Source organism: Aulostomus chinensis, chromosome 23 (genome assembly GCF_037954235.1).
Source record: "Aulostomus chinensis isolate RoL2024-O1b breed Wild chromosome 23, RoL_Achi_v1.0, whole genome shotgun sequence".
NCBI classification, from domain to species: domain Eukaryota; kingdom Metazoa; phylum Chordata; class Actinopteri; order Syngnathiformes; family Aulostomidae; genus Aulostomus; species Aulostomus chinensis.
The window spans coordinates 15,635,407-15,655,727 of NC_141342.1; the positions used below are offsets into that span (position 1 = coordinate 15,635,407).

At 42.0% G+C, this 20,321-nt stretch overlaps 1 protein-coding gene across 6 annotated transcripts in view; it reads right to left on the bottom strand.

Moving 5' to 3' along the window:
- pald1a (phosphatase domain containing paladin 1a) overlaps positions 1-20,321 on the bottom strand; it is a 61,421-nt gene that overhangs the window by 32,968 nt on the left and 8,132 nt on the right. Inside the window, exons 1-21 of one of the 6 annotated variants that reach the window (XM_086195254.1) lie at positions 18,090-18,267; positions 16,720-16,844; positions 15,645-15,898; positions 15,340-15,457; positions 12,635-13,028; positions 10,673-10,870; positions 10,368-10,470; positions 9,020-9,199; positions 8,432-8,596; positions 8,183-8,343; positions 7,618-7,693; positions 5,466-5,620; positions 5,266-5,362; positions 4,828-4,932; positions 4,496-4,591; positions 4,287-4,421; positions 3,276-3,392; positions 2,703-2,882; positions 2,403-2,600; positions 1,896-2,036; positions 990-1,061 (exon numbers count right to left, since the gene is read on the bottom strand). In XM_086195254.1, coding sequence (XP_086051380.1) covers positions 990-1,061; positions 1,896-2,036; positions 2,403-2,600; positions 2,703-2,882; positions 3,276-3,392; positions 4,287-4,421; positions 4,496-4,591; positions 4,828-4,932; positions 5,266-5,362; positions 5,466-5,620; positions 7,618-7,693; positions 8,183-8,343; positions 8,432-8,596; positions 9,020-9,199; positions 10,368-10,470; positions 10,673-10,870; positions 12,635-12,696 — 2,241 coding nt within the window. In that variant the 5' untranslated portion in view covers positions 12,697-13,028; positions 15,340-15,457; positions 15,645-15,898; positions 16,720-16,844; positions 18,090-18,267. Of the gene's footprint in view, positions 1-989; positions 1,062-1,895; positions 2,037-2,402; positions 2,601-2,702; positions 2,883-3,275; positions 3,393-4,286; positions 4,422-4,495; positions 4,592-4,827; positions 4,933-5,265; positions 5,363-5,465; positions 5,621-7,617; positions 7,694-8,182; positions 8,344-8,431; positions 8,597-9,019; positions 9,200-10,367; positions 10,471-10,672; positions 10,871-12,634; positions 13,029-15,339; positions 15,458-15,644; positions 15,899-16,719; positions 16,845-18,089; positions 18,268-18,288; positions 18,471-20,321 lie in introns of those variants that run through there. The other 5 variants (XM_086195257.1, XM_086195258.1, XM_086195255.1 and 2 more) reach the window with 5 other exon arrangements.

A 20,321-nucleotide genomic window follows, 5' to 3' on the forward strand; every position in this document is an offset into this window, starting at 1 on the left:
CTGAGTGACACCTTCTTTGACAGGGGAGGTGATGGGTATAGTGATATCACACATCCTTTGAAGGCTAAACTGAGGGCAGACAAGGTTTCCGCGGAAACACTGTGCATCCCACTTCCCCGGCTGTACTGCTGCTAGTGATATTTGATAATAGCTGCAGGGTGCTGCGTCTTTCTCTTTCTATCTGCCAGCAAGTTCCAACCACAGATTCATTGTCAGACCTCTGGATCAAGAAAACACCCAGAGGCAACAAATCATCCCTGCTGTTCAGACAGAAGGAGAAAACAAGCCCTTGGCTTTGTTTGACCCAAGCTCTCAATCACACATACAGAGTTAGATGTTAGGGCAAGTTACAAAGGCTGTACTGTACCCCCTCAACACACCCAAACATGGCAGGCATTGCAGTTTAGACTACAGGAGCTAGTAATGTGATTAACTGAAGAGGTTGCATTAATCAGGGGGATGTCAGAAACAAACTTCAGTCTCTGTCATATCATTTAAAAAAACAAAACAGATAAAAAGACAGATTTCACAAATCCCCTGTAATGAAGTTATGGGTTTAACAGGATTTTGTTTCTTCCAAAACAACCACAAATCTGAACAAAGTGCGTGTACACATTGTGTTTCCCGCAGTAGCAATATGTGTTGCAGGCAGCCAGCATATGAACTGAGAAATAAGGGCCAGCTACAGATATTGTAACTTGAGGAAGGCTAACAGAGGTTGGTGAAGTTACTACAACATAACTGTACCACCAACACAAGAGAAAAGGTAGCAAAATAAGAAATACAGAAAATGACAACACAACTTCATGAGGGTCTCGCAGCTCTATAATTCTACGCTGTATCAGATGGCAACAACCTTAAAGTCTTGGTTTAATCTTTTATTGAGATGTGTCGCAGTGATTAACTTCATCAGCTTGTTCTATGACTCAGCAAAAATGAGCCTGCACGTAATGCTACCAAATGTTTATAAGTAGAAAAAGCGTACACACCTGAAATTCTCCCTTTGTGTACTTAGCATCAGGAACACTCACGATCTCGTCATCAGTAAACTCTGGAAAACCCTGCAAGCAGAAGAAGTACCAGTTTTAATGTAGGTCACATTTGTACGTAAAGAAAATGCCATTATAAATAAAGTCAGACAAGAAGATTGATACCCTTCCCTAGAACTCTAGAACCTTAGCTTAGGAGGCTGAGGCAATCCAAGTAGTTCCATGACTGGGATCAAATAACATCTCGCAATTGCCAGGTTTTTTTCACAGCAAATATTAAATACAACCCTAGTCTTCTAATGCAGGCAAACACTGTTTTGGATATGTGTATATTTACATATATGCACCTTCGTTGCAGCTAAGCTAACTAGCAATGCAGCGTCGGGTGGAGGTCTGGAGCTCCTGAGTGCATGCAGAGATGAGAGAATGGCATCTATCTTCTTGTCTGGCACCAAAAATGATGGACAATAATCATATTTTCCCAAAATGTATTGTGTCTGGATGCAAAAAGTTGCCAGATTACATGACTATTCAGAATTGGACATTGGACTCTTAGACATAAACGTCTTCTTCTTCTCTATAAAGATCATTCTCCCTGTTTGTGCACTGGATACTTCAAATTCCCACATTATGCCTGTGTATCCTGCATTCTAGAGAGAAAAAGGCTTCAAAAATATTTTGGATGTCAAAACTAATGCTCTTAAGACTGCTTCGTAAGCTCAGCTGTTGACTGAGCAAAGAGAAAAATTTACACTTCCACTAATTAATCTCAAAACAGCTTTCTGCATTTACATGATTCTGCAGAGGGATTTTTAAACTTTCAGCTGTGAGAAGAAGAAAGAAAAAAATGCAAATTTTAAACTTGATGTGAACTTTAATAAATGGTCATTCCAGAGGGTGTCTTACATTAAAGTGCCAGAGCGTGAGAACGGCGACCACCATGGCGGTCGTGGTCCTGCCTTTGCCATTGGAGCAGTTGAAAACGAAGGCTGAGTGCGAGTCCTCAGCCAAGGTACTCTTCATGGCCTCAAGCAGCTTGTCAAAATCCTGAGGACACAAACACACACTCATGAAGAGATGCGCACACGCACACGCACACACCCACATTCTCACTCAGTATGTCTTCATTTCACCTAAATGTATGGGGAACACCAGGAAATCAAACACTTGATTCTTGTGTATGACTTACCTGACATCAATTTTACATAAACAAATTTAAAAAACATGACATGAGATGAATTACAAATTAAAGACACTTGCATTTTTACATTTAAAGCATAATTCAATTGAACCCGGTCAAACATCCACTATGACAGTTTTATCCACTAGAGGGAGCACAATGCTTTCGTTTTTTCCAACCTCTGCACCTTCATGCCTCCACCATGTATCAGTGTTTACCCGTCCCCTCATTACCTCCTCTTGGGGCGCGCTGAAGTCTGGCAGAGGGATGCGTTTGTAGACCAGACCCTGGTTGGAGTTTGTGTGCTGGTGGAAGATCTCCTGGGCGGTCAGGCAGCTTTTAAACATCTTCATCTGTTTCTCCTGCTCAAGCATCACTTCTAGCCACTTCTGAGCTCTCAAGATCTCCTCCTTCAGAGAAGTCTCCAGTTTCTAAAGGCCAGAGGGGGGAACATTAATACTTCAAAAATTTCAAGCTGGCACCACTCTAAATATGACAGAAGAAGCTTTTTTTTTTTTTTTAACTGTTTTTACCTCTATTCTTTGTGGATCTGATGATGGAATAGAAATATGCTGATCCAAACACGAAGGCTCCCTCTGGGTGAAAATTTGTCCATTCCCCTCTAGCACCAGCTCGTCCTGCAGGTTGACCCACAACACGTGGCTGTGCTTCCTCTTTTCGTCCTGCAGATGAGCCAGCACCGCTCCAGTGGCCTGCCAGCATCAAAGTTAAGATTAGACGGTGAGGAGTGCGGTTCTAGCAATCTGTGGCGGGCCAGAGAGTCTCCACGAAATTGTGATGAGTCATTCTCCGGTCTATTTCTATTATGATGACTATTTGTGCCCTTGTGAGAGCAAAGTGATGATGAATAGAAGGTTCCCTGTTTTATGTACATCTCTACTTCTGTGGGAAGTTGATGAGAAAAAAAATGTACTAAAAACTCTGCACTCTGTCAATTGAGACTCTCTTCTCTTAATGGAGGATGTAATCCATGCAATAAATCCATCTCAGATCTACTCAATCTCATCCAACCATGGTGGCTTCACTGACAGCTAGTAAGTAAGTGCTCTCATATCGATCTGATAGTAATGTGAGGGGGGACGCACCTCTGATGTCGGCTGAGCCATCCCATAAACAGGCATCTTGGGTACTCGTCTGAAGTTGACTGCCTTCATCTCCTTCACAGTGCCGAGCACATCAGGAGCCAAGTACTCGTCAGCAACCTGTACACACAATTACATATTAATCTCACATAAAACAGCACGTGTTATGATGCTAAATATAGTTTAACACTTCAAATCCGATGATTTTGACATGAATATCACGTGTCAAATCGGTACATCCCTCCATTAAACTCGACCGACATTCATTCACTCACTCATCAGCACATATTTAATCACAGCTCAGAGGGTTCCTTCATCTATTCACACTTCCAAAGTACATTTTCAACTTTTTGCAGCATCTTAGAACTGTGGTAAAATCAAATACATGGTGTCATCAGGGGCGTGAGGTCATTCATCAAAGGAGACTAATAAATCTGACTACAGTCGCACACGCAGAAACACAGGCGAGCGAGGCTCAATCAGAAATGCTGAGTGGGATTGTAATAACAGTTTCAAGCACTTTACGCAAATCCAAGCAGCTTTTAAACATCGAAACCATCATGAATTTCAAAAATTTTCTAAGCTTTCCAGCACCCATTCAAATCCTCTGCTTATTAGCTTGTACTGGTTCATGCTAAGATGAATAAAAAGAAACATTTATTGTCACACATACAAAAATTGATTTCTTGACTTCTTGTACGTTTCTTTTTTTTTTTTTTAAATGTGCGCCAGATTTTTATCTATTTATTTTTTTAAGTTATTTCTTCGATGAGAACATCATACCCATACAGAGTTAAGGTGTGGGTTTAGAGGTTGGGCTGTGTTCAGTAGCATATATCTTTGCTGGTCAGGTGGCTGTGGCTGTTAAAATATTTTGACCCCACGCAGCATGATTGCACAATGGGGTGGATTTAAGATCTCTTTAAGAGAATTTCCACCTCTTGTCGCAAAGAAAGCACAGAACAGAGACACTTGGACGCATACACACCAAACCGTGGAAACAAGAGAACTTGCCAGGATGCGGGCTCCTCTGGTGACCAGTTCAGACGGGGCTGACAGCTCTGAGAGGTCCATGCAGGCCAGTAACCTGTACAGCCAAGTGTGGCAACACATCCACTGGCTGAAGTTGGACACAAAGGCAAGAGGATACTGCAAAGAGAGTTACGGCTCAGATTGTTCTAGTAAGTTGTTTCTGATGATTTTTCACTTGAAATAAAACTCACCTGTTCATGAAGGTATGCATTAAATACAATCAAGTAGAAATAGCACTCCAAGCTCTGCATGGTTCTACTGAGAAAGTAGTCTTTGGTGCTGCTTCCCTAAGAGAGAAACAAGCCACTTCTGGAGTGAATCTTACATCCTTATCTTGGCAAATAAAGGACAAGTATGCCATACATTAATCTCTATTAAGCCCTCCATGAGCTCATTAATGCCTCATCGTCCTTGGATGGCTGCACATAACTCGAGCAGCAAAATTCAAGAGCCACTGACGGGACAAGGTGATGCAGTCAGAGAAATTGCAGGTTTTACCACCAAAAAAAAGACGAAGACCGACCTGAATTTTATAATCTTCTCCAATCCCTTCCAGTTTACTCTTGTTCTCGTATATTGCTTCTTTTATGTTGTGCATTTCCGAACACAAAGCAATAGCCTGGTCAACCTGTCACATTAAAAAGAAACAATCACAGTGGCTACCAAGAGAGGAAAAACATTAACAATAACGGATACAAGATATATATTAATTTAGCTATGTTGAAGCCACAAGATATGAGGTGTTTCCGAAATTTTAAATAATTCATGGCCACAAGATATAACTTGTTTAATAACATAATAAAACCTAAATTAAACAGAGGGAACAAGCTATGTCTTGTCGACAATGAATACTATCATTTTTTTCTCTCCGTGGTCACACTTTTACATGGGCCAGCTTTTTTCTTGCCATTGCCATTCAGGTTCTCTGTACTTTTGGTCTTTTTGGATGATTATGATTTACCTCTTCCATGATCTGCTGTCCATTCGGCAGCCTGTCGATCAGAGTCTGGATGACGTGGAACAGTGGTTTAGGTTCTGAAGCTGCCGCCTCCTCAGCTCTGCAAAATGAGCAATTTAACAGAAACATTATGCACCTGCAGGATCGAACACATAATGAAATCTTTCGTGTGTGTGCGTGTGTTTTTGACTATGTGATCTTACGGAAGAGGCAGCTCTGAATCACCCCTGAGGCGATTCATGACCAGCGTGCCCAGGATCATGGCGAGGTTGGTACGGCCGACGCCCACCTGGCAGCTGAAGAGTAGAGCAGGAAGAGGCCCTGACGCACTGTGACCCCGAGACAAACTGGGGCTCTCCTGGGGGGGGGGGGAGCACCAGAAGAGTGAGACTGAGAGAGAATCAAGCCTACTGTCAGCACTTATCAAGGGCAAAGACCGTGACATCACTGTGACGTGTTTTCATTAAAGCAGTTCAAAAACCTAAATGTTCTCCAAGAAGGATGTTTTTGGTCATTTGCAGCTGAAAAACAATGTTAGAGCTCGACTGACACATCGGTTTGGACGATGATGTCACTAATATATTGGTAACAGTACGTTGTCCAATGTGGCGTCGTTTTTTCCTGAACGTAATTCAGAAAAGAAAGTCAGGCTAACTTCCACTTGTTGCATTCCCAGTGAAGTTTACTATTTTGTTGAACTTTACTAAAATATATTTTTTATTACAGTAAATATCCTTCCGTTAAAATTTTTTGTCGTAGGTTTTTCTGAAGTTTTGGATGACTACATTTAAGGTATCGTTTCAAAAAGATTAATCCTCGATATATTGATTTCAGAATTGTTTTACCCCCTAATATTGGTATCAGCATCTGCCCCCAACATCCCGTGTCGGTCAAGTTCAAATTATTCCAATGTATGAAGTGACATTATTGTGCAGTGCACAGATAGCCATCATTTTTAAGTTTGTGGTTAAAATGTAAATACTTCTGCTTCAATTACATGTTTTTCATTAATATTTAACAATCACATTCAAGGGATTGTGGCAAAAAAAACATCAAATGCATACTTCATCACATTGGAATTTTTTTCACTCCCTAATACTGGTACTGGTTCCAAAGTTATTTTATCAGATGGGCTCAACGTAATGTGGTTTTAAGTTTTTAGGATCTCAACCTTTTCACAGTGAAATATTATCTTTGAAAAGCTCAAACCAAGTTTTTCAATGGACTCTTTGAGTCAAAGCAGCCCAAGTTGATTCCTACAACCAGTTTCAAGGCAACCATCTCTGGAGTCGGATCAAAGCGTGCTCGACCCGCCTCTGAACCCATTGTGGTGATGTCTCTCCCTCATGCAGGAGACGGGAGAGACATTTTTAAAAGCCTCTGTGTGCTCTCAGAGCTTTTGTAGCTTGTGACTGAATCCCTGTGTCTGAACTTTAGTCTCCTGCTTCCCTGCTCTGTACTTTTAGACATCGGTTTTTACACTTTCAGCTTTCAGAGTTGTGTCAATTTAAATAAAAACCCAATAGTTCTTGCTTTTGCTTTGGGGATTGGAAATGAAATCCACTGTTTGTCAGTCACAGCCATGGATCAGCCTTTGAAACATCAACAACTCAAGACAAGCACGCCATCAGTTTAAGACACAGCCTCGAGCAGGAAGCCCTTTTGTGATGGTGATGCAAATCCCTGCAGTGCTGGGTTGATGCACCGAGTCAAATCAAGTCAAGCCAAGTCAGCACGTGTATGGAAGAGCACTATTGGATGCTTTAATAACTTTCCACCTGCAAGTCACCAAATCAGAGTTAAGCAAGCTCTTTCCAGAGTTTCGAAGCCTGTTTAGCAACATAAATGTGAAAGGAGGGGAAAGCCCTTCAGTTATAGTCACTCGGTCAAATACAAAGGAAGGAAGAATCTTTCAATAAGGACAATGCTGTGAGTGAGGATGACAGTGGAGAAAAGAAGAAGCAGGACTCAGTACATATTCGATTCAAAAACTGTTCAAGAAAAAAAAAAAAAAAGAAAGAGAAACACTTTCCAACCACAGGGAACTCAGTTACTGCGGTCCAGCCCTAAAAAGGGCAAAATGAGAAAACGAGAAGAACATCCTGTGTGAGTGAAGAGCGAGACGGAAAGCAGACAGAACAGATGACCAGCGAGCTGACATGAAGTGAGTATATTTGCCATTTTTATACAACTATTGAAGGATAGAGAGGGAAACAAAGGTGCTACAACCTCCTCAGTGACAGGATCCAGAGGCTCTGCAATATTCCAGTCATTCGTTACTTTAGTGGGCACATGTGTGGTACCATTATTCCGTCAAAAAAAAAAAAGATGAGCTGACATTTTATATTTGCTCACCCTGAGTATGTTAACAAATGCATCAAAGTCCTCTTCTAAAGGCGCTCCCTCTGTTGGTAGTGGTAATCTGTAGTACCTGCAATTAAAAAAAAAAAAAAAAAGTGTTACCAACAGTGGGCGTGTTGTGTCAATATCACCATTATGTAGGTCACATATAAAATAGCCAGCTGATCTCTCTCGTGTTGTGTTCACACGAGTTCCACTTAGATGCTCCAACAACCCACAACGGATGACTGGAGTGATGGGAATCATATGAGACCGCATTATTATTATTGCTCCCTTCAATATCTGCCTTATAGAAAACATCCTTCTGCTTGTTTATGACCCCAAAAGACTTCACAGCCTTCCTGAGAGAATATTATATTTGTTTGCCCTGGAAAAGCAGCTCGTGACATCTCAATAAAGCTGCTTGAGTGCAAACAGGATGCTGCATGCTTTACCCTTTTTAGTCGAAAAAAAAAAAGGCAACCATCTTTTACACAAACATGCAGCACTATTTATATCCAGTCCTGCATATTCAGCGATGGACGGAGCAGTAAATACACAAAGGAGCAGAGTAAACAACCTGTAGTTCGGCATGGTGAACATGGGCCTCTTATAGACCTCTTCAGTCACATGGATGTCCTCCTCGCATGCAATAACGATCTTCTGCGGCTCATCCTTAAAGTACTCGATGTCGTTGTAGATGTAAAATATGTTATCGTTGAGTTTGGCAAAGTCGTGGAGCTGTGCAGGAAGGAAGACGGGGGGGATTTATTTTTCATTCCACTATTCATCACGGTGTGATGTGCTAAAGATTTGAATGCTGAATCACCTCCTTCCTGATGGTGAGCTCCAGGGTCTCCACCAGTTCCTCTTTTTCCAAACCATGAAGGTTCTCGTGGAGGTTTTCCTTCCTCCTGGGGGTGTATGGGACAAAGTTGTCGTCCTTGTGTAGGAATACCACCGGCTCCTCTCTGACACAGAAGAATATAACCTCCTGCAATAACACAGGAAGATCCGAATCAAATAACAGGTTTTTAAAGTTGTTGCCTCGACCACTTCTTAAAGCAGCTGGAAACAATGTCATATAGCATGTAGTGCATGAGTAAGGACTTTAGAGAGGGCTGATGTATAATTTTGCCAATTTAATTTCAATTAGGGTAAGTTTCTTGCTGCAGTAAGCAGAGAGATTTATTTTCCACTGGTACAAATGACCACAACTTTCTGTTTGCTCATTTCTACAATTCAGCCACAGCCTCGACTAAGCACTTGACTCCTCAAATATTTACCGACAACATGGCTAGAAGGAGGCCAAGCAGAGGTTGCACAGGCACCGACACAGGGAAGGAAACTGTATATGTGAGCTTATCTGGATTGATCCATCATGCATGTATCTGCGTAGAAAGCAGTTGGTAGTGACCTCGTGTCCTTGTGCTTGGAGCCTTTGGAGAACCTGTTTAAAACCGTTGAGGCTTGGCTGGCCCATCCCATACAGCGGGTAGGACCCCTTGACTTGGCGGAAGTTGGGTGCCCCATAGCTGCCTGCTGTATTAAGGACATCAGCTTTGCCGTACACATCCTGGACCATGAAGTATTCCCCCTGGAAAGCAATACAATTTCACTTGCCTGAGACCATGCGTTTATTTACTTCCACTCAAGTGTTTGTGAACAGCGCATGAAAAACACAACCCTGAAAAATTGTGTTCACACATGAAAAATGTGAATCCTCGCTTAAATCTTAACCCTTTCAGTTTATTTGTTGTAAATAGCATAGCTAACAGAAGGGATGAGTTAAAGACATACACAAGAAAATAGCTGATTTTCTGAAAATGGATTGATTGGGATAAATTTAAATATAAGCCTAACCATGACGTACACTTAGTTAATTCTTGAAATGTTATCACTTTATGAACATGAAAACAGATCGCAGGCAAATCAGAGTGCAACGGCAGAATATAAATATTTTGGATGTGGATCTGATACTGACTTCAATAGCTGGATCAGGTATCATTGACAACAGGGCTGATCTACTCAGACAACTTCTATGCTATTGTAGTATTACATCATGCATTATTATAAACTAGCGTAGAGGGCGCTAAAGGCAAAGCTTATAAGTACTTCTCGCTTTTTTGCCATTAGCCAATGCTATTAGATCAGAACTTGGAATCAGCAGGGTTAAAGCCCAGTTATCTCTATCACATGGTCACTAACAAACGTGAAGTAGTGCAGTTAGTGAAGTAGTGCATCCTTACTGACAACACCTGAATTGTTTTAGCGGCTTTATTGGCATTCAACCTGAGGTGTCACAAGAGGATCTGGAGTTGGAAACTTAAAAGGTGGATTTATTTACAGCACAACTCCAACGCGAGCCTGGTGGATTCAGATTTAATGAGATGCTTTACAAAGAAAAAAACAAACAAACAACAAAACTAAAATGTTTTATGGTGAAAGTATCTGGTGCAATTGCTAATCTCTCCATACATGCAAACAGAAGCTGCAGAGTTAACACAGACAAAAAAAACGCATGCCTCAGCAGCCACAGAGGAGGTGACATAGCAGATCAAAGCCCTGATAGAAGGGTGACAACAGTCCTGTTTCAATGGCTGCCCTAGATCATAAAGCAGCGCATGACAATGTTCCTACACCACTCTGCAATTTGGACATGTGAATGTGAAAAGAACAGACAAAAAGAAGACCAAAAAAAAAAAAGCAGGTGAGATAATTCCACATCTTTCCGTGACAGTGCTTTCTTGCAGCTTTGTCCTCACCTGCACCAGGTAGTGCTCTGGCATGGCGTCCGATATCCGACCGACTTTATAATTCGTCTTGCGGATGTCATCATGGATCTGAAACTCCTGTTTGCAATTATATCTGCAACATGAAAGACAACAGCAGATCTGAATTGGTAAAGGAGAGAGGTCTATTCAATTATCAGCTGTTTACCCGGCCTGGACTGACAAATGAGATGATAACAGGGGCAAACAATTGGGCTGGAGGCCAGGGGGGTGTCACCGCAGTGATCAAAGAGGATTAACACCCAATTGTGAGAACGCGGATTCGAGGAGGGACTTACGTGATGACGACAGGTGCGACTTTGTTGGTGATAATGGACTTGGCCTTGTTGTTGTGGATGTTGACTGTCTGAAAGGGGCTCATGCTAAGAGACTGCCTGCTGTCGGCCATCCCGTTACCATGGACACTTTCAAGTGGTGATGCTACAGAAACAGGCTGTGGTGCGGCACTGGCAGTTGTACCCATGCTCCACAAGCAGCTGTGAATGACATGGGAGCAGACTCAGAAACAGGAAGCAAACACACTTGCACACTCACGTTAAAGCCCACACACAGAGACGGGCTTTTCTATTGTATATTTGGGGAGAGACGACACTTGTGCACATATTTAGAGGCTATTCAGTGACTGTCTCACACATACGCTCTGATGCAAATGACATAACATTAATAAATAATACATGAGAGGTACCAATTTGTTGATTTTTCAACATTAACAACATTTTTAGGGTTTTCTTTTAAATGCTTTCTTGCTGAAGCTGTATATGTCTGGTAAATATGACGCTACAGCCACTGATTATATTTGTTTTATATTTGTATGTATAAACTAAGCCCAGCAACTGGCTGTAGTTTCATAAATATACATCTCAAAATATCCTCCTGGAGAAGGATCTAAGAGAGATAAGACATGGAAGAAATCTAGCGAGACTCATGAAATCCCTCTTTAGGTTTAGCCCCCCCCCCCCCCCCCCCCCCACACACACACACACCTCCATCCTCCTCTGAACAAACAAACACAAAGAGATAAACAAACAAGTCTTCCGTTGAACTACCAGTCTGTGTCAGAAACAACGCCGCTCCACAACATGACATGTGACATGTAGATGGTCCGGAACCAGCCATCAGCCACCATGACAAAGATACACAGAAAACACACGATAAAACTTGACATAAACACATAAACTGTAAAACTGCTGCTGAAGTGTAGATAAAAAAAACACAAAATTACTTCAGCAAACAAACCAACACTTCCAAAAATGAAGCGCAGAAACTCATGACTCCTCCACCAGGGAATCTTATCAAAGAATCTTGAATAAACACGAATGTCTGACAAGATGGTCTCTCGCATCATGTTGTGATCTCACTGAATCAGCTGCATTGCAAGATAAGTGGAACGTTACCATTGGTATATGCTGTAGCTTCAGGACTATGCTGCCAATGGCCTAAAACAGGCTTTCCTCCATAAGTATTTTGTCCTAGCATTATCTTTCCATCAATTTTCAACAAAATCTGTATATTACATTTTTAGATATCCTGCTAGCATCAAAAGAAAAAGACAGATGACGTGACCTCTTTGGCAAAGGTAAATAAGTATAACTAAAACGTTCCTTCTGATCATTTTTAATTTCTAAGCCATTTCTAGAAATTATCTCACACACCCCAATGGGGTCCAGAGCCCTATTTTGAGAACCCTTGCTCTACTTGATGCGACAGAGCAGAGGGGTGATGCGGGGCTGTCTGCTGCTACTTTTAACTGAGCGGACTCATTCGGCACAGAGGCTCAGTGGAGAGTGAAGTGTTGCATGAGTCACCACTATGCTGCTCTTTGTTGCGTCTCGAGCCGAGTGGGCAGCTCAGCCTGGTTCCGAGAGATCTTTTGATTCTCCTCTCACAAGCATAACTGCTAAGATCACAATGCAGTACCCTGCTTTCTTCTGGCTAAAAACACAGAAACAAAGGCTAACCTGGTTTTACAACTTCATAATTATACGCTGCTATCATGGGCTATCACACACGTCCATTCAGAGAAATAGATCAGGGGTGTAAAAGAGGCAGAACGTTTTCTCTAGTTCCATAAAAGGAAGCTACTTTTCCAAGAATACTGTTCTCTCGCTGCCCAAATCTATTTGAGTCCTCACCACATACCAAAAGCATCACTGCTGCTAGGATTTCATGACTGACTACCACAAGAAAAACAACAAAAGCCCTCCACACTGCAACAATCTGCTAGAATATTCACATCTTACGTTTGAGATGAAGAGGGATTTGTGCTTCCAGACCCTTTTCTGCGCTGCTTGTTGTCCGCCATGGTCCAAAGGAGTGTGAGAACTTGGCATCACCTCTAAATAGATATCTTCCTCTTTTTAATCCCCTCGCCCACTCACAGTTGGTGGGTAACACCCCTCGTAGGGAGCTCCAAGTGCCAGGCGCTTGGCACCAAGTGAAAAAGTTTCACGCTACAGAAGCTACAGTGTCCTCCTCGCTCTCGCTGTAGCTCCTGACTGATTGTGGAGAGAGGATTCATGTAAGAGACTCAAGTCTCTGCGGAGGGGACGGGGAAATAGTGGTACATCTGGCAGCCAGATGGCAACAGTTGAGCTCCCTCTCACAGACACAGGCTGAGCACAGTTGACGTTTGTACTGTACAATGAGGAAAAACAAGAGGAGCATGCTGACGTGATAGCTCAATTCATCTATCAGCAGAACATGACTCTACAAGAAGTTGATAAGAGTTCAGCAAACATAATGGAAAACGCTCTAGACCTTGAAACATGAGGACGCTTGAGCAAACAGAAATGTAACCTCAACTTGAGCTCTATTAACGTGTGACGGTGGCTTTTCACTTATCAAATGATTCTTTTTTTTTTTTTCTCGGCATTTCAGGTTTGTCGGAGCCATTTCTATGATGAGTGGTGCGGTGAGTAGCCCTGGTCATCTATTTAAGAGAGGGACTAACAGGTGTGATGCACAGTGAGGTCGATCGTTTTTGACCGTGAAGCTGGTTTAACTGTTTCATGATTGTTGCATTTTTGTCGCAAAAAAAAAGAAAAAAAAAAAGCCCAAAGTTAATGCACATCTCCACAAAGGAGGCTACTTTGATACAAAATACAAACCTGTTGTCATCAAAATACAAGAATACGATTTACACTGTCTCTGGGAGCTTAATGCTCATCTCTAAATACAATTTCATCAAAATAACATTTCTCTAGCATTTCATACGATCACCAAAACAAAATTCATCGATGATGTGTAAAGAAATACCCACAAATAGATGTATCCTTCCAACGGCCGAGAACAGTTTACAGGATCCAGGATCTACACTTTGATCCACATCGACTCAATAAGAAAATACCTTTCGACCAAATTTTATTTCAATTTTTGAGACATCCTGAAAGCAAACCAACAAACAACACAGCCAGCCACATGCCACTGATCACATCACTTTCCTCCTTCTTGTACATGGATTGGAATATCCAAAGTTCTGGCTCTTGGACAATTTTTTTTTTTTTAAATGACAACAGACTAAGAGCCTACACTGGAAGCAGGCCAGCCACACCAGAGCAACAACTATATTATTTACCATAACAAATGCGTCATCAACAACTAAAGAGGAACGGAGTTTCAGAGGGTGCTTGTTGCTCTGATCCATGCCTTTGTTCAGCAAAACCAAGGTGGTGAGATACTGATTTGCACAGCACTAACATCATACCTTGAGCTCTGCATGTTGAGAAATTGTAGCTAATTAGCAGTGAGATTTCATCTATAAATTAACATAGGATTAAAATGAAACATCACCTGAAAAATACATTTTGTCTTTCAACAAATAAGGGTTAACAGAGACATTTTTCCCCTCCTGCATCCCTTTTTTGTGACTCCAGAATTCAGAGAGAACCAGCCATGTACATTTAGCTCGAAGTTAAAGGCTACTGACTAACAGCAGACAAAATGTCTAAAAGTTTGATCCATCGTTTTATCTCAAATTAGACTGGACAAAGACAACGTGGATAATAGTAAACTGTTTTGCTGTTGTTAGCAACAAGTTGCGGTTAGCTTCAAGCTAAGCATAGCTGGCTCTTTCTGCCAGTCACAAAGAAGTGGTGCAGAGGGGAAAGACATTTTTGTGAGCACGAGACACCTAGTACTGTGTACTAGAAAGGCTTACAGTCTCTGAAACTAAATCATTGGCACTTACTTTTCATTCTACAAGTGATAAAACACAGAATTTTGGTCGATTGTCCAAACAATAACCTAAATGACCAGAAGACCACAGCCCCATCGTCACTCTCCATCTCCATTTTATAATATTCCTTTCATTCAAACCGTCAACTCCGTACACATCCCATCAAAAGTTTGTCTCTAACTGAAAAGAGCGCTCTCTTGGTTGTTTTTTTCTAAAATGCTTTTTCCACCATTAAAGACGTGAATGTTTTTTTTAAGAGTTGTTCCTCATTTGAGCCCAAAATCCCGGAATAGGCGTTGTGATGTTCTAAATAGATTGTAATTCCATTTAAGGCATACAGAAGACATGTAATTTCAAAGTTAAAAATTTGTCTTCTGCATCTCCTTTACTTCCTATTTGAACCAAAAACAGAGTAAAATCTGCACATTCGGCGCATTGAACCGCATTTACACGGCAAACTCTTTTCAATCACTGTCACTTTAAGTGCATTTAATCAGTAGGTTTCTTCTAACCCATTACCACAGCCATGCATGATAATATGCATGTTCCTATGTCAGAGCTGTGGGTCATAAAACACTCAAAAAGAGAAAAAAAATACACTCTAAAACAGAGATTGTTTCATTACCCTTTTGCACACTGTAACTCGCCAGAGTTTAACCTCTATGGTGCTTTTTTTTGTAAAATATCTGAGTGAAGCTGACTGATATTTCTGAAATTTTTAATTAAACAAAACATACTGAAGCATCCAAAAATGAAAATTCCCTGTCTTACCTTCCAGTCTGTCACCTTAGCTGTGAGACCATGGTGCAGTTACGTCTCTGCTACACACTCATCACTGATTTCAGCATGGCATGGCCTAGACTAGCGGGCAGGCTGCTGGGGCGGAGGCCTGAGTAGAAATAGCCCTCAGTCATAAACATCCTCCTGGATAGCCAATCAAGGCAACTCATCGGAGTGGCTGTTTACTCCGCATGTCAACCAGAGTAGTGCTGCGCTGCTCATGAGGCCAATAAAAATCACAAGACAAACGCCCTCAAACAAGCAAGCAAGGAATGAATAAATGAGCAAAAGCTGACCTTGAGTTCTCGTTTCTTGTTTCTTTATGACATCGCCAGCCAAGCCTTGAACAGCAGGCGCAAATCCACTGATGGCACAGAGTACGGCCATGGAAACTGGAACCTCCTCCCAGTCTTACAGCATTGCTCTATTCAGGGCTGCCCCATTTAAATTCAACCGGTGTCCCAACTATGCTGTAGTAACATCTACAGACAAAAGGGTCTGAGTGTAGACAGGAAAAAGCGTGCAGCTGCAGGATGCATCTGTTGGTGGCCTGAGGAAGGATGCAGAGAACTCTTCATTCACATGAGATGCAGGGGGTTCAAGAGAGATGGGTATAACTTGTAACGCTTAGGAAATCTTTCAACACAACTTCACATATCAAGACTGCACAGAAAAATGTCCAAATTTGGAGTGACTTGGGTTCTTGGCAACATTTGCTCATCTTAGTCTAAGATACTGGGTGTTTTTAGACTTCTCAGACAACTCTTTCAGAATGAGTCCGTTGGCTGCACAGAACCACACAAAACATCTGAATGACATGAATAAAAAGCTGTGGTTATATGATGAACTGCACGTTTTCTTCGGAATGTGGAGTTAATTCATGCCAAATAGAGGTTTAGATTAATCCCATCCTAAAAACAAAGACATGTTAACATCCTTTGCATAAGCTGGAGGATAGCTTAAGTGTCATCGTTGCATGTAGCCACATAACCTCACATTTCCACACCATCTGCTCCGCAGTTAATTCTTGTTGGTGTTAAACCAATTTTAGCAAATTAAGCTCCAAAACAACACAATTTTCGCAGTTTCAGCCTCCCTTGTTTGAAGAAACTCAAACAAGTGTCATACATGCCTCGTCGCCATCTAGTGTTTTGGTGGTGTAATTGCAGCGCAAAAGTATGAATACTCCCACCTGTGTGTCATCTGTATGTCACCCCGGCAGGTTCTGCTCTGAATCGACACACAACTATGTACATGTATGGTCAAGAAATATTGATCGTGACAGAACAAATGTGAACGCTACAACAAACAACTGAAACTACTTTCTGTTTACTCCGGCGGGTGAAGTACTCGAAAGACTGAGTTACGTACTGTAACTGCAGGTTCTACTGGAGTGGGCACTGCTGCGATGTCTTTGCACTACTTTGAAAGGTGAGTATCTCCAGAGCGAGGTCGCATCAGAGCCGAGGTTCCTCCGCTCCTCCTCTGGAGGAACACTGAGGTATTATAAGACAAAGACGGACCTGCGTTAGCTTACAAATTACACCTTTAAAACAATGACACAAAGGCCTACAGTCAATCATCACAGAATACTCAACCACAAACCACTGCATTCAACTCGGTCACACCCCTCAGGCAGAGGAAGTGTCAGCACACCTTGGCAGGAAATGCTTACTTGTACTCTCTGTAACTTCCTTCATGAGATTGTGCTTGTATTTCCCCAATGAGCTGAAGGGTTACATACAGGCGTGACTCCACAGGGTATTGCTAGTTCCTGAGCTACATGTCAGTGCAGTAAGGAAATGAGTTCAGTGCTTCCTCTGCAGACAATCTTTTTTTCTTCTCCTCAAATTGTTCCGAAGGGCTCACTGTGGATTTGTGTCATTATACACTTATGATGTTTTGCCCGACTAAGAAGAGACCATAAAGCATTGCCTGAAGATGTAATTTCCAAATGAGTTCACGCTACCAAAAATAGCCTTCGCATTATAGGACAGTCCAGAAATGACTGGGAAAGAACTTATGAAGAAGCAAATCCAGTACCACCAGGGATTTAACACACAAAACACAAAAATGCTACTGCAATGATTATGACATTTTTTCAAGTGAATAACCTTGGACATTCTTACTTTCATCACTGCTCGGCACTGAGCTGCTAAAAAGGGTGTGCAAATCTATTTTTAAAACCCCCGCCTATAATTTATTTCATTCCAAGATGGCAATTTTATCCCCATATGATTTCAAGGCTGCAGCAGTGTGGCTTTCATTTTTTTCTCAACCCTGCTGTCTGACCACAACATTCTGTCAGCAATGCCAGCAGGCTGACAGCACTTCTACTTGTCACAGGAACTTCTGTACACACAGATTCTACACTGATTTGTTAACATCTTTCGCTTGCTTGCCTCTCAGACTGAACTTGTACAAATAAAGACTATGCAGCTGCAGGGTTGTGGGATGCCAGATTCCAGCCAAGCAGGTGCTGGTCCTCTGGTAAAAGAACGAGAGCAGACAGACACTTCAGAGGAGAGCCAAGGCATCACATGCCGTGAAGAATGTAATCCATTTAGGTATGTGAATACGACAAGTTTCTCACAAGACAAACCATTTCATCTCACAAGGAAAGCACAAGAGGAAATTTAACATTTAGCACAGATGTAAAGAAAACCTTAAACCAGGCACCAATATCCTACGATGACCACGCAGAATCAGAATAGAGAAGGTGGGAAGTACCACAACTGTACCTGACATTCAGCTGTGCAGCCCACCATCCGAGAGGTGCTCGAGTCTCTGATGGAAAAAAAATAAAAAGGAAAAAAGACAGTGGATTAAAAACCAGCCAAAAAACAGCTCTCAATCAGGCGGTAACACCAGCTTCAGTCACATATCCTCGCTGACATCGCTCTGATCAAACTACAGCAGGCGGCAGTTTAGCATCATTACCGCGTCTTTATAAAGCGAGTCAGTGAACGCGTCCTTCAGTGAGGGCAGAGCCCAGACAGGCACTCAGCAGGAGAAGACGAGGGTGGGGGCGCAACTCTCCATCCCACCACAGCAAACTCCCTTGTTGCGATTTGTTACTTTGTCTGCATGCATCCCAAGCGCATTAGGTGCAAGGATGCTTGTGAATACCAGCGTTTGTGTGTGTGTGTGTGTGTGTGTGTGTGTGTGTGTGTGTGTGCGTGCAACTGTGTGGGCATGTGTAAAGAGGATGTGGAGGCGGACCCAGAGAGGCTTACTCATCATCCATTTCACCATCCAATCTCTATCAGAGCCTCCTGGCAACACAATGCCTCCCACACATGCCAGACCTTTTAACAGCTCCCTCACACAGACATGAAACCTCCAGTTATTACAATCACAAGCCCTCGCTGACACGGTGACCTGCAAGGAGGCAGATGATCAGTCAGAGGGTAACAACTGCATATAGATGTCATCACGTAAGCCTAATTCACTACCATGCTCTAATTAGTCCATTCATTAGTGGTTAACACATGCCATGCTGACAGTAAACAAGGCTTACAGCTGGGTAAATACTTGGACTTAAGCTAGGGCTTCAGCTGCAGAAGACTGTGTGCTCTACTTCTTGTAGTCGTGACACGGAGGTCAAATCAAGTTATTATGTACCAAGTCTCCCATTTCATCCTGTATGAAGCTGGATCAAAGCCAATAAGAGATAGAGGGCATATCTAGGCATCGAAATATAGGCTAGATAAGTGCACATCTATATGTACACACACATACATATGTGTGTAAATATAGATATATGAGTGTGTGAGATCAAGAGTCTGTCACCAGAAAATAAAAGTGAGGAACGGTTTTGAAATATGGATGTAAAAATCACCGCCACACCTGTTCCTTCCTTCCTGTAGCAGCACAGACCTGATGTTGTTGTTGCAACACGAAAAATGAATCTCCGCCCTCCCATCACTGTCTTCAGATATCAGAATAAATCAGTGGGCTTATACGCACAGTTGCAGTTGACATTTAGTCACTGCCCCAGTATACCAACAGCAGAGCATCCACCTCAGAACTGTAGATGGCGGTGCGCCCCTGTACAGCTGAGTGCAGACTTTCTTACAGGTCACCTTCTTAGTCACAGCTCAAACAAGTTACCGAGCGGCGTCACTGTCACACAGTGGACTTGAATTCACAGAATAGAAAAGGAGAAATATGTTACTGTTTTTCCCCCAAAATGACAACAACATTTTTTGATATTCACATTTCGCACAAAGTGACAAAGCGTATTTTCTTTCTCTATTTCTAAAACTTTTGCTAAATGCCAAAACGACACATATTTACCACATTGTTTCCTAATAAGAAGTAAGAGATGATGAGCAAAGAAAATACTTGGCCATAACTGCACCGATACCGATATATTAGAAAAAAAAATCTGATGTCAGCTGATGGTGTTCTGATACTATCGTGCTTCCCTAACAAAAAAACGACAACTCCTTAAGCCAAGACAGTGTAAAATTTCTCTCCTTTCCACACACAAATGGGTTGTTTTCGCTCTGGCACCCGCCATGATGACGCCTCCCGTGACTGCACTGTTCAACCTCCAGGTTACATGCCGCAGTAGAACCGACAGGACCTCTGAGTCAGTTTGGGTTTGAATGAGGTGTATACACGCCTGAGTAAATGAGCCTCAGCCACATTATCGAAGGATTTTAGTCACCCTTCAAAAAAGTCTGTTTTTAGCCGGACAAATATCTTCACACATGTTCTTTGAATTTGACATTTCTAAGATCTCGTAAACACACTGACTGAATGAATGAGGTGAGAGGGCCATCACAAATCCTGACCTCAAAATCAGGAATCAAATCAAATATAACGTAACAGGAAACTGTCTAGTAGGTGTTACTGAACAATACTAAATAAAGCGCTAAAAACAGCTATGAAATGACACATGCACTCACTTTGACTGGCTCACATCCTTCACTTCCTTCCGTTTTATGCCAATGAAATAGAGCACA